This window comes from Aulonocara sp. 'chitande type north' Nkhata Bay, linkage group LG11 (genome assembly GCF_057382095.1).
Source record: "Aulonocara sp. 'chitande type north' Nkhata Bay isolate Kocher_YH1m ecotype deep benthic linkage group LG11, A_spYH_male_GT1.1, whole genome shotgun sequence".
Classification (NCBI taxonomy): domain Eukaryota; kingdom Metazoa; phylum Chordata; class Actinopteri; order Cichliformes; family Cichlidae; genus Aulonocara; species Aulonocara sp. 'chitande type north' Nkhata Bay.
Window position 1 is genome coordinate 22,041,083 of NC_141354.1, and position 14,907 is coordinate 22,055,989.

Genomic DNA, 14,907 nt, shown 5'->3' on the forward strand with positions numbered 1-14,907 from the left:
CTCATCTGCATCTACAAATGACTACAGGGAGCATCAACAATGCATTATCAGTTCGTTCCTACTGTTTATTCACCTCATCTGCCTCAGTTGCCATGTTACACCTGCAAGGAAATCAGCACTACCAGAGAGAACAGATGTAGGTGTGCAGATTTAGATCTCACTTTGTAGAGCCGCGGGCTTTTGCAGTTGTTTCTCTGACAGCTTCTTAATTACATTGTGGGGTAGAACACATTATTTCCTAAAAGATTACGTATTTTAAAGCTTTTCTGTTTGGTCAACGGTGTAATGTTGGAATGAGCAATTAATAAGATGCGATGTGGATCGTGGAGTGTGTGCGTGCCTGTGTGTAACTGGGAGGACAGATGGACTCTGGTCAGATGCTGTGGATCATTAAACACAGATGAAGGACAGACAGAAGGCTGACTTGCCTCCGGCCTGCTCTCCATCCTCCCATGTCGGTCTAGCTCACTTCTTTGTGTCTCTCTGAGTCTGACTTTCTTATCAGTGGCTGCTCCTCTAACATTAATACAATAATATTGTTATCGCAAGCTCATATATAACTTCATTACCCTGGTACCACGTTCCTTTCTATCCTCTCTATCATCAACCTATATCTATCTGTTTTGTTCTCCTTTCACAGTGGTTACAGTGGACAGAGGAAGGACCATTACTATCACAAAAGATGAACTGGAAGGTGAGAACCTTTATTTTTATTTCAGTGCATAATTTTGTCCGAAAAACAAGCCACTTGAACATTTTCCCCATTGATTTAAAACAGCATCCATGTTTTACCGGCACGCATGGTGCCTCCTTTATGCCTGCAGGATCCCTCGGGGTTTGTGGCTTAATGCATCTTCATATTATATTTAACAATGAGCTGCAGTAATTGTATGACTGTAGCAATGAGCATTTGCTCCATTTACAGAACTGAAAAGAATGAACAATCCCTGGCGGTGTCCTAGTAAATGCACATAATGGCTCGAGCTAGTGTGAATGCCTGTGAAGAGGGCTGATAACCTTGGCAATGTAACCCACGGACAGATAAAAAGGAAAGCGGGAGGAGGAATTTGTGTTTGTGGAGCCATCTAAAACATGTAGCACAGGGAGTCCATTTATACTCTCTTTATTGTGTTCTCCAGAGGAGGTTTAGAGCAGAAGGAGTGTATACATGTATAACAAAGAAGTGCATGTGTGCAGCTTTTAACAGAAGTGAAATGACATAGCACTGCAACATCCTGAACTTCTAAGATCAGTCTCCATCCAGACTGACTCTGTTGCAGTACACATAACTTCGGACACTCCCTTGTCCAGATTGTATGTTGTGTGTAGAATGAAGAATCAGAATATTTGAAAGGTTATATGCTGTAGAGCTGTGGGAGGGTTGGAGAGAAACTAAGCCGAATGAATGTGATATATGTAGTTTGCTAATGCTGTCTCACTGACCTTTGTTCCTCTAAAATTAAACTTGGATCCCTTTTTTATTATTTATGATCTATAAAAAATTGTGACGTTTGGAGGTCTGACCTTTGTTTGACTTTTGAAGGTGGAGTGCATGGCATGAAAAGTTTGAGAGCCACTAAATTATGGTCTCTAAGTTCAATGAAAGAGGAAACTTTCTCCCTTATTTTGGCTTTCTGAAAAGGGGAGGCTAGCCTCCAGATTAGAAAAGTGAGCTAAAAAAGTCACAACCAAAACAGGATGTGACTTTTGTAGTTAATAAAAAAGGCATCTAACTCTTCCTTATTACTGAGTTTATGGTCTCAAGCTCTAGTTTCAAAGTCTTCTGTATTATGTAAGTTTACATTTAGAGTTGCATTTAAAGTTAAATATGTTGTAGATAAAATAGGGTATTGGAAAACTGTAAACTGAGAGAAACAGCTAGCTAGTTTTTATTAATTTCAACAAAAGCAAAATATAAAAATGACAGTGTACTTTTATAAGTGGCTTCATAAGTACTTTGAATCGATCCCGTTGAACTGCCAAGCTAATCTTGGCTTGATCTTCATCTTGGGGACCCTGATTTACAAAATCATACCATATCACCCTATTAGAGCACTTCGCTCTCGCTCTGCAGGCCTACTTGTTGTTCCTAGAGTATTTAAAAGTAGAATGGGAGGGAGAGCCTTCAGTTTTCAGGCCCCTCTTCTGTGGAACCAGCTTCCAGTTTGGATTCGGGAGACAGACACTATCTCTACTTTTAAGATTAGGCTTAAAACTTTCCTTTTTGCTAAAGCATATAGTTAGGGCTGGACCAGGTGACCCTGAATCCTCCCTTAGTTATGCTGCAATAGACGTAGGCTGCCGTGGGATTCCCATGATGCATTGAGTTTTTCCTTTCCAGTCACCTTTCTCACTCACTATGTGTTAACAGACCTCTCTGCATTGAATCATATCTGTTATTAACCTCTGTCTCTCTTCCACAGCATGTCTTTTATCCTGTCTTCCTTCTCTCACCCCAACCGGTCGCAGCAGAGGGCCCCGCGCTTCCCTGAGCCTGGTTCTGCTGGAGGTTTCTTCCTGTTAAAAGGGAGTTTTTCCTTCCCACTGTCGCCAAAGTGCTTGCTCATAGGGGGTCATATGATTGTTGGGTTTTTCTCTGTATCTATGAAGCGCCTTGAGGTGACTTTTGTTGTGATTTGGCGCTATATAAATAAAATTGAATTGAAATTGAATTGAATCTCGATGTTGTATTCATTATGTTTGAGGCCATATATTCATCAGCACTGTGCAAAGACTATAGGAGCCCAGGGTTTTAATGACCTCATATGATCACTGAAAAAAGAATTAAGGTTAAAGTTGGCATTGGTTTCACTTAGCAGACAAAGATGTCAGGTTGTAAGTTTTATGAAATTCATTTCAGTTTTATTTAAATAGCGCAAAGTCACAATGGTTACCTCAGAGAACTCTATATTACAGAGAACCCCCCCAAAATGAGCATGCACTTGGTGACAGTGGGAAGAAAAAACTCCATTTTAACAGGAAGAAATCTTCGCCACAGTTCCCAGACATGTATTGTTGTTCATTTCCTTTTGTGTACAGTATACACACCGTATGGGAGAAAACTTCAGTCTGCCATGTTGAATCATTACGTGTAAATAATAAAATGCTAAACACTTTTATGTTTGACATTTAAAGATGTGCTGCAGTCATCTTCTTTTGAACTGAGGTCAGGTGACTGACTTCACCAATCAGGTGCATTCCACTTACTGTCCCTAAATTCTCATTTTAGCTGCACATTAAACATAATTTTCCTACTGCTTGGTTGTTTAAAAAAAAAAGAGTGCATTAAAATGACTATATTGTTTGGCTTCAAACAGAGTTTGATTAAGCACTTTAAGAGCCACAAAAATCAAATCATTTCCCTTAAATTAGCATATTCAACAGTCAAACAATACAGCATTGAATAAACAGATAAATGTTCAAAAGAAATGTAAATGCAAAAACAGTAAAGCTGCAAAGTACATAAACCATTTAGAGACCAAAAAATATTCACTGTGATTAACATCCCTCTTATGGACAATATTTGATCATTTGATTACCAAGTATTGTTGGCTTGTTGTGCAAGCCTGTGCTTTAAAACTCAGTCCTGGAGGCATTGTTATGCTCATTATGAAGCACATGTGTGGGGTTATTAGTGATGGCTTGGCTTTTACTGTGTACTTGTTTGTTTGTTTGTTTGTTTGTTTGTTTGTTTGTTTGTTTGTTTATAGAGCTCTATCAGGGATCTTTGGGTTCTTATAATAAATGTAAAACTGGTGTTAGTTGTTCTTTTAGCCTGTTCTTGTCTTTCTGGAGCAACAAATGAAAGAAATGCAAGCATGCATTAAATAGAGGAGGTGAAATATGTTATAATTACTCTCTCATCTACCCCGCTGAGAAAACCCGTACAACCACCGATGAGCCTGCTTAATAATATCTGTGTTCTCAGTAAACTTTCATTTCTCTTCACATATACCACACAAATATGTGTATGTCTTCACAGTTTCACAGCATTCATTAAAAATAGTCCCCTCCCAGAAAATGGGTTTAAGGAGCCTATCATTGCTTTTGTCTGTCATCAGCAGATTTTACTACATGGCTTTATGGTTTTTTCCGTAACCGCTGCAGCACTACATGAATTTTGTTTTTTTAAAGCACAGTGTGTCCTGCTGCTCAGATACTCCTCTGTATACTAACAAAGGTTTGCTGCCTCTACCATCCCTCTCTCTTCACTACTCTTTCAGCCGTGGAGCTCTTCTCTGATCCACACTGCAGCTCTACAAACTCTACAAGGAATACAAACGTGCAGAGACAGATGGGACACTTCTGGCTAAACCTGAACACTTCTATTGTCCTTGAATCATTTGGAGTGTCACTGAAAGTATTTGACTACATGTTATCTGCTATACTTAGGTATTAGAAAAGGAGGTGAGACTGGGGTAGCCAGGTGCTGTGCACACATTCAGCAGCAAAGCATTTTAAGAGAAAGAGAATCAAACGCAGCTTCTCAGCCAACACTTTTTTGGATTTTCATTCTCATTGACCTTGTTCTAACTTTTGCATTTGTCATCCTCCGCCTCCTACTCCTGTCTTTGCTCTCTAGGTCAAATCAAAGCTCCTTTTCCTCCCACAAATGTCCACGCCTGCGAGGTGAGCGACACCTACGTGGTGCTGAGCTGGACCGAGCCTGAACCCAGAGGCAGGGAGCCGCTCACCTTCTACGTGGAGCGGGTCAGTCACGGCACATAAATATTCATATTACAACAACTTAGAAGACTCTGATTGGCTGCAGGCCTCCCCGAGGGTCTTGGTTAAACTTCTTTCATCTTATGAGCTCATAAGTGAAGTTTTAGTGCATCTACTAAAAATCATTTTTAGATCAATCACATCTGAACATAATTTAAACTTGGAGAAACGTCTCCAATCTTTGTAGCAGCCAGTAGAAAATCTCCTCACAGCGACTTGAAACTGGTCACTATAACATATCAGAGGTTTATTATCAAGCTGATTTGTTTTGATCCGCTATTTGAAAAAGTGGCCTGCTCTGGGAGTCAGGGTTAATCTGAAGTCATGTGATATGTTGTCTGAAGAACTGCAAACTAAAATCGCAATGATAACTGTTCATGCCAGAAGAGGAGAAAAACTGAAAGATGAGGATATCATGATTAGATTTTAGATTTCTAAGATGGCTGGATAATTGAGATAAACTTATACAGTTTAATTTACAAATCTGAGAAATGAGACTGATTACCTTCTGTGAAGTTTTACAAATTGGCTTTTATTTCATTTTAAAAAGACCTGCCTCTGAATTAAAAATATATGCATATGTGGGAAATGGACAGCAGTAAAATGTTAAATATTCATTTGAGCCGAAGCTCCTTAACTCCATAATTATAGATTAAGAAAATGTAATGGGCCTGTGTAAGTTGAAAACCCAGCAGAATTTTCACCAGAGTCTGCAGCTTCTGCACTTTACGAAGCAGTATATCATGTTTCAGCTAATTGCTTCCATTTTACTGCAGCTTTAGTGTTTTGGTTCAGTCTCGAGTCACATAGCATCACACATCATTGTTGCCTGCAGCATGCATACAGCTGTTTTTAGCAACAATAGACTTGATGTACTTTACCTACTCTGTACCAAACAGAATACAATGATTGCATCTAGCTGGCAACCACAGTATTCAGCAACTTAAAACCTCAGCAGACGGCAGAGAGCAATCCAGACCTGATAGAGCAGTGATTTTTATACCTTCAGGTTTCCAACAAAAGTTTCATGTTGCTCTGTAGATGCTGGATTAATAGTTCCATCTTAAGGAAGCGATGATCCAGAAAACATCTACACCTTTAAGATTTCTGAACAAACACGCACCTACTATGGTAAAAGACATTAAAAAATATCTACATTTAAATTACAATTAGATATAAACTCACCTGGCTACTCTGCTAAGTAAATCTTTTCAAGTTCATATATCTACGTTTATCACATTGCAGCATCTAAATGCATTTAGATGCTCGCAATCACAGAATTGGGAAGAAAGGGAATTTAAGTGACTTTAAACATGGAATAGTTGTTGTCACAAGATGGGCTGGTGTAAGTATTATAGAAAGTGCAAATCTACTTGGATTTTCACACAAAACCAGCCCAGTTGTTTAAAGAGAATGGTCTGAAGAAAAAAAAGAAAATGTCTAGTAAGTGTCAATTCTCTGTGTGGAAATATCCTGTTGATGCCAGAGGCCAGAAGACATTGGCTGAAACTCACAGCAAGGCAACAGAAATTCAAATAACCATTCCCTATAACCAAGTTATGCAGAAGAGCTTCTCTGAACAATCAATATGTCAGACCTTGAAGCACATTGGCTACATCAGCAGAAGACCACATGGTGTGGTGCTTCTTAACAGCACATGTCTATCACTCTATGACCACAGTGTACACATTTTCACAATGCTCATGCCATCTAAACTGGGTTCTTTAATACTACAGTGAGTTAAATGGCTGTGCTTTGAATCATGGATGTGTTGCTGATAAACTGCAGCATCTGTGTGATGCTATCACGTCAATATGGATCAAACTCTGTTACAGTATGCAGCAACACACTGTATGAATTCACAAAGAGGACCCAAAATGCAGACACCAGGGAACGTGGAACAAACCTTTAATGTTGACAGAAAGCGAGCCGTTTATTCAAGTTGGTAAAACATTACAAAACAAAAGGCAGACGTGAAACTAAACTGGGGAAACTAAAGATAAACATAAAACAACCAAAACATGAAACCTGACTTGGATACAAAGATACCTGGGGCCCGTTCTTCGTACGTCGCTTACTACATCCAAGATCAAATGACACATCCAAGACCAAATCATCGCGCTAACCGTGAGTTCGCTAATCCGGTTCGCCAAACACACCTGCTGTTGACGATTAGTACAGCTGGATGAAGTAATGTGAGATCACTGGGTGTCGTAAAAGGGTCTACGCATCGATAGTAGAAACATTGATCGGCAACCCTCTGATTGGTCGGCGAAAATGTCGAAGGAGCGCGCTCAGCTCGGTATTTTTCGGCAGCAGAGCAAGAACTCTTGATTGAGGGATTTCAGGAGTTTCAGAGTTTAATTAAAATGCAAGGGAACACTGCAAAGGCTGCAAAAGCAAGGAGAGAGGGCTGGCAGAAAGTTGCTGACAAATCAAACTCGTAAGTAATTCAATAATAACAATAATAATGGAGTGGATTGATATAGCGCTTTTCAAGGCACCCAAAGCGCTTTACAATACCACTATTCATTCACTCTCACATTCACACACTGGTGGAGGCAAGCTACAGTTGTAGCCACAGCTGCCCTGGGGCAGACTGACAGAAGCCAGGCTGCCATATTGCGCCATCGGCCCCTCTGGCCAACACCAGTAGGCGGTAGGGTAGATTTATCATATCACACCATATTATCCAATATTATATTACATTATATTATATTATAATATGTTATATTATATCCCCTTTCACATTAGAGCCACAACAGGACCCACTAGAACATGGGAACAAGTAAAAGTGGAATATAAGAATATTCTACAGAATGGTAATATTTATCACTTATATTGCTTTTAGTCTCTTGGAAAGAGACCCTGGAATACTCTGTTTGTTTGTTCATAACAGCAACCAAGAAAAGGGCAGAGCACAAAAAGACAGGTGGTGGTCCTGCACCCCCTCGTCAACAAGTTGGTTAAGTAAATAATACCCTCACGGGAAAATCGATATCTCTCAATGAGCACACTGTCGCGCTGAGCTAAAGGATCCTGTCTATCCCGCAATATACGCTGAATTCTGAGGACTCTCCTTATCAATCTTGCACCTTCCGCAATGGGCTGCTCGCGTAAACGGACAGGACATGGCTGCGACAGACTTCCCAAATCCACCTTCGCTTTTATAGCCGTGGTCTCCCATCTTGATTACACGAAGTAATTTACAATTACTACTCTGAAATATGAATTACATCTGTAATAATCACATACATGTAATAGAATGTTAATAGTACATTTCCCTTTTTTAGGAAATGACCTGTATGTATCTGTGTGACATCAATAAAAGGATCAAGTGCTGCATTATCTTTAGTTACACTGATGTTATTTATTTATGGTGAAACAGTGGTGGAATATCGCTGTTGCTTTTGTATAAATGAAGCGGACATACCTGCGTGGCCGCGATCTAATCCTGTTTACATAAAGTAAACCTGCTCCCGAGCAGGTTTACGCTTACGGCTCTGTTGCTATGACAGCAAGTCCCGGATGAGCTTCGGGGAACCGAACGATCCAAGATCACGCGAAATCGTCAACAATCTAATCCAGCTAACTTACTTAGCGAGGTACGAAGAATGGGCCCCAGGAATATGGAAACATGGCACAAAAGACAACACATGACCTGACAATGAATGAACAGAAACACACAGACTAAATACACACAAGGGCGATTAGGGGATGTGGAAACACACGGGGAAACAGCTGACACTAATCTGACATAACGAGACAAAGGAAGCACACTGACATAGGACACGGACCTTCAAAATAAAACAGGAAACATGAGACGCAGACATAGCAATGCAAACTTGACACATAAGACACACAGCATGAAACACATAAAGGGTGAGAGAAACTTAAATACAGGGGTAGAAAAACACAAAGAGAATCTAATAAACAAGTGTACTTAGTTAACCTAAAGAACTTAAACATAAACATCAAAATAAACTAAAACTTAAAACGCTGGTTCAACAGACCCAGGAACGTGACAAAATCTCTGAGGAATCTTTCCAGTACCTTGTTGAATTCGAGTCACAAAGACCTGAGACACTTCTGAAGGCGAATGGGCTCCAATCCAAGTTTCTTATGTGTATATAATGCTCTCTCATATATGAATATTTACACGTATCCAGCTAACCACAGTTGCAATTAGTAATACCTTCACATCCAGTGAACACAAGAATCAGTGTTCTTGCATCAGTACTTCCCCCTTGTTTTGTTTGGGAAGTCCGGAGCTGGAACGTGAGTCAAATTAACAGCAGGCTGCTGACAACAGCACTAATTAAACAGACAGAAGGAGAAGAAATACACACCCACATATACTGCGGTGTTGTCAGTTTAACTGAAACTTTACCATCTTATTAAAAACAAGCAGACCTTGATGTTGCTCTTACATGCCACATATTCTGGCATCAGGAGTTGTGTTTTTTTTTTTTTTGCTTGCATGCAGAGATTTTTTCTAGTGATTGGTTGTTGGCTGGATGTGTTATCTAAAAGGCTTTGTTTGGTTTAAAATTAGTCATGCATCTAATCCAGCAACCTTTTTTTAAAAAAAAAAAATTTCAGAGGCATTATCGGGGATGTCAAAAAAGTTTTCTCCAACATATTGGAGTGTGTGGACAGCCCCTGGCCTTTACAATAGTAGGAGGCCTAAAGGCTCTCTAATATCAGCCCAGGCACTGAACAGCTTCTAGCTCCAATAATCAAAAAAACTGCTACAGGAAATAGATCTTTATTGAAGCTTTATAAGTTACTGAGGTAATAAAACTGTCAAATCTGTCACAGGCATCTGAAATTACTAAAAGTCTACAGCTTCACTTCCTCTTATATAATGAAGAGAACATTCAAATATCATATTCGCCCTTGAGCAAGCACTTTATAATCACTGATCTCTGGGAACATACCCGTTTCTCACCAGAGACTTGGGGAAAGAAATGATGGCAATACAGAGCAGGACAACAGCTACGTTAATGTAGCCTATAATGTAGACACTGCATGATGATGGCTAATTGACAAAGATGAAAAGGAAAAAAATTCAAGATGACAAACTGGCGGTCTACAATTTGCATACCTACCCATCTGTCTTCTTTTTAACTTTTTCCTGGCATATTGTTCCTTTTTTCATATTTCTGCCTTTCTAAATCAAAGTATCACTGCCTGTCACTCCAAACTGTGCAGATTGAATCCACCTGCATATTTTAAGGATCCTGAATTATGAAGATGTCCTTGAGATAGACAGCACTTTGGAAATTAATCTAATTCCCCACCTGTTTCAGTCCCTGACAGGAAAAAACAGCTGGGAGATGGTGAGTCTGGACATGGTGGTAAACTCTCCCAGGTTCCCAGTATTTGACCTGGTGAAGGGCAAGCAGTACTACTTCAGAGTGCGTTCAGTCAACAAGTATGGTGTCAGTGATCCCTCTGAGCCGAGCACACCGATCTCCCTCGGAAAGGCACAAGGTGAGATTAAATATGTTATGTACCGGTAGCCATTTATTACTCTGCCTCTTGTAAAGGTCACTTAGATTTTAAAGAGTGCCGTCATTGTTCAGCATTTCCACACTGAACTGTATTTCTCCTACTCTACATGTTCACTCATACAGTAATTTACAAGAGAAATGATGTGGCTATATTTATCTCGGTTTTCAGTGGTTTAATAGATTATCTGGATTTCTTATTGAGAACAGATCACAGTACAATATTGAGGGCTCGATAGGAATAATTTATCAACCATATAATTATCATTTTAAATAAATGACAGTATGAGACGTATCTTATGGGTCTAATAACATTACCATAACACACAAATCCTTGTCTGTGTTGTTAGTGTCTTTGGCCACTGACTTCGCATGTTGGCGCACAGATACTTCTCGGGCCCCTGCTGGTTCTTATCGGTATCTGATGTTGTTGCATGGTCAAGTTGCCTAGCAACCACTTAGCATCAGGATAAAATGAGGCGTTCTGTTTCTAGCACTTAGACTCACTATAAAAGCATTGGATCCTTTTTTGTCTGACCAGAATAACATTTAATTTATATCTACAAAACTACAAAACATTTTGCATTATATATAATATAACGTCATTAAGTTGCCTAGAACACATCTATGTGGGGGGGGGAACATACATGCCTACCAATGACCTAAAATGACCTATTTTTAGCATATAAGCAATACCTACCTGCCTTATTTTTACTTTTCTCAATGTGATTGAATGTATCAATTCAACAACACAGCACAAGCAAGCCAAACAACAATACTGAAACATGGCCATGCACTACTTTTTTATTTTAACAGAAAAAAAACTGAAATTAGTGCTAAGGTTTTTATTTTCATTCCTTCAGTGCTTGGTTCATAGAATTCGTGAAAGTTTCTTGCAAAAAAAAAGTAAAGTTTTCAGTAAGTGGTTCTGAACAACTTTGTATGTACCCTTGTGCTCTAACAAATGTGTTAAGTGCATTTTCTTCCTCTTAAAATATTTAGTTCAGTGGAATGTTCCCAAAATTTGGAGGTACCCCCAGTGGAGGTGGAACAAAGTAAAGCGGTGTTTTTGATAACCTCTAAGGTTTCCCACATATGAAATGGATTATTGTATAAAAAAAAACATTTCATTGCAAAGTGGCAGATGTTTTGGAACAACCCATAAATAAAAGAGAAAAAGAGAAAAGGGGTCCTCTACATGTCTGAAAATCAGAATGTGAATATCTTGATGCACAACAATAGGTATAATTTTATATTGTACCTATATATGAATATATGATGAGTCTATTCATTTACTTTTTGGCAGACCTGCCCCAGAAACACCGACCAGGGTTGGCTGGGCAGATATCACTTGTTAAATCCAAGAATATGTGATATGTAACTGTAGCAGTAAAAAGTAATTATATTGTAAGTCCACGTAAAATAATATTTCTCTGCCTTATATACCAGTAGTGTGTTTTCTTTCCTTTTAAGGGTAGATTTTTTACAGTTATTACTATGCACCCTATAGAATCCAGTGTTTTATGTGCAGAAAACTGCCAGTAGCTACTGGGAAAAACAAAAGTCATCTTCCTTTTTTGGTTGCACAGTGATTTTTCATTTTCCCAGAAGATTTCATACCCAGTGGCTTAAAGCTGCATGGTGAAAGCAAGGTTTAGAACCAGTCTAAACACCAGGGGTGCCAGTGTTATATTATGAAACCAGAAGTTAAATTATAATAAGTCCTTCCATCTCCTACCTCTTATCCAGTTCAGGGTTGTGTGGTAGTTTATCCCAGCTGACGTGGGGCAAGAGGCAGGGTACGCTCTCGACAGGTTGGTTATCAGAGAGATAAGGAGAGACAACCATTCATGATCACGCCTTTGGCCAGTGTTAGAATCACCCAGAGAGAGCCCACACAGGCATTTCTAGGACCTGTAGATCAAGTGTAGGTGTGTGTGAGTGCATGTGTGTATACACAAGACAAACAAGACAGGGAAGCAATGATAGAGTCCTTGAATTATAATGCTACTCTAGATTATTTCAGTATAGAAAACAACAAAGTTACTTCAAGCTCTACTGTGGGCCAACTCCTGAGGAGATTATTGACAGAAAAATAGGTGTTTTCTATCTTGTAGTCAGTTTTCCTTTTACCATTTTAAGTTTCGTGGTTTTAGTTGATATTTTTTTTGTTTATTATCTGATTCCCACCAGCTGTGCCAGTTCCACCTCACTCTGTCATGGCAATTAGAGACACAGACACCTCTGTGCTGGTGCAGTGGCAAGAGCCCAAAGACAAAAACGGCATCCTGGGATATTATCTGTACTACAGTGAAGCTGGCAAACACAACTGGAAGACAGTTAACAACAAGCCCTTTGCTAAAAACAGGTATGTGGGTAAAATGTTAGTATGAATAAAATTAAGTTATAGTGACAGTCAAAATGATCTCATTTCATAGGCCATTTCCAGATAATTATAAGTGATATGCATGATAAATAAAGGTTATTATAGTTAACAAAAACTAATATTAAAACTCACAGTGGATATAAAAAGAAATTGAATTAAATTAAAATAAAACACAAACTTTTTAAGTGTAAACAGATGTTTCTTTAATTTAGCAGAAACACTGAAAATAACATCAATATTACTTTCAGATTTCTTTAGTCTTACTTTTAGCATTGGTCAAATTTGTTATGACAGCTTGTCTGGTGAGCCTTTGATGGGAATATTTATTGAGGCTTTAGACACCTAAGAGACTGCTTTCAAAAAGTTCTTTCTTTTCATTTTACATCTATAGTAATTGTTCTAAATCCTGCCTCTGGCCCACCTCACATGAATACTTAAAAAGACTAAAACTACACTGAAATTAGACTACAACTAAGTATGTTCAAACTGCAAAAGCTAACTGAAATCAGCAAATCAACTCTGGAAATGAACTGAATTAAAAACATAAAGTCAAAAAGAAATAGAAATGAATATCATAGAAAATGCACAACTGCAATATATGTGATTTGAACATAATCTCTCCTCAGGTTTACAGTCCATGGCCTCAAGACTCGGAAGGACTACGTGTTTAGAGTAAAGTGTGTGAGCCGAGCAGGAAACAGCAGCTATTCAGATGAGTCTCAACCCATCATGGTCAAATCAGCCATTCGTAAGCATGCCTGCCAGACAAAAACATAAAATACTAAATATTTTGTAAATATTTTGTAATTCTGTTATTGAGCATCTAACTCAGAGCATTCACACTATATTATAATGTTTAAATGGCAGTGAGTGCTGAGTATGTTCAGGGGTTTCTTTGGTATACAGTTGTGATATGCATATGCTAATCATAGGCATGAATGTCATAATAATTTGGAGATTTTAATGATTTCTTTTAACATCTGACATAATTCAACCTGGATATTTGACCACTCTTTTTGGCAGAATTGGTGGAGTTTAAATTGGTTGGCTTCTTGGTTTTTAAGTGGAGTTCACAAATTTTTAATAGGGTTGAGGCCAGGGCTTTGAGAAGGCCGTTAGTGAAGTGTAAAGTTAGCCTAAGGGCAGCTACACATTTCAGTTGATCTTCAAGGTGTTGATTTTAGAGCAGGGTTTTCTGTCTTAGTCAACATCCTCTCCATGGTGATGTAGACCTCCAGCAGTGCCAGCTCCTGTGGCTTGAGACTCGGTGGTTCCTGGGTTGTCTTGAACATCCCAATCAGTTTCCTGTCACCTGAAGGTGACCGTTTGAGTCTTCTTCCAAGCAAAGTGATGATTCATCCAAATGAGTTGTACTTATGTACAGTTGTTTTTACTGATAATCTTAGAATCTGTTGCAGTTGTTTACAAATGGCTCCTTCACAACTTGTTTAAATCTGCAATTCTGCTTAGATCTTCACTGAAATCCTCAGATTTCCCCATGGATCTGATCGGTCAATTGAATAAGTGCCGTCTAATAAATCATTTTCAATGTTAGAAAAGAGAAACTGCCAGCTGAAGTCAATCAAGATCAATAACGTGAAGTTAATCAGCCTTTGTATTGTCATTTAAAAAGACACTGTAGAACCTTCAGCACCACTTATTAAAAGATTTAAGTGAATGTATGTGTATTTTTCAGCCTCTATGTATAATTTTGACCATGTGTGGATTATAGAAAATCCAAAACAAATTCAAACTTCTGCCCTCAGTTATTAAAGTTCTACGCTGTGAAAACACTCCACTCTGGATTTCTTTGACCTGGTCAATCATTAAAACACCAAATTATCATGACATTCATGCCCATAATGTGTGTTTGTAAACTTCTCATCACAGTTAAATTTTTTTTTTTTTTTGCTTTTTCTCAGCTTTCACTCAGTCTTGGTGGAATGGGTTTTTGTTTTTCACTGGTAGTTTTCATTTGCAGCCTCACGAGTCCTCCCCGTTAATGCATATGCACTGTAAAGCAGGACAATGAAAGGCTTCCAACATTCACCCTACATTTGTTATTTGGTGTCCTCCACATAGTTGCAGCATTTTAGGTAGTGCAAAATCATTTTTAGGAAATATTTAACAAAGAAGGCAGAGAAATCAAAGCTTGCATTAATATAGCACATCACTGTTCACTGCTCTTGTTATCATATCTAACGGAAATTGTGATCCTGTCACATAACAGTCTATATGTTTTGTCAAGTAAGCTCTACCAAATGACTAATCCGGTAGAGACTG

General features: G+C 38.7%; 1 protein-coding gene across 2 annotated transcripts in view; it reads left to right on the plus strand.

Moving 5' to 3' along the window:
- Nucleotides 1–14,907, plus strand: part of myom3 (myomesin 3) — a 74,263-nt gene that overhangs the window by 39,127 nt on the left and 20,229 nt on the right. For both annotated transcript variants that reach the window (XM_086311108.1, XM_086311109.1), the window contains 5 exons: nucleotides 641–694; nucleotides 4,583–4,710; nucleotides 10,038–10,221; nucleotides 12,432–12,606; nucleotides 13,251–13,372. In XM_086311108.1, coding sequence (XP_086167234.1) covers nucleotides 641–694; nucleotides 4,583–4,710; nucleotides 10,038–10,221; nucleotides 12,432–12,606; nucleotides 13,251–13,372 — 663 coding nt within the window. The remainder of the gene's footprint in view (nucleotides 1–640; nucleotides 695–4,582; nucleotides 4,711–10,037; nucleotides 10,222–12,431; nucleotides 12,607–13,250; nucleotides 13,373–14,907) is intronic.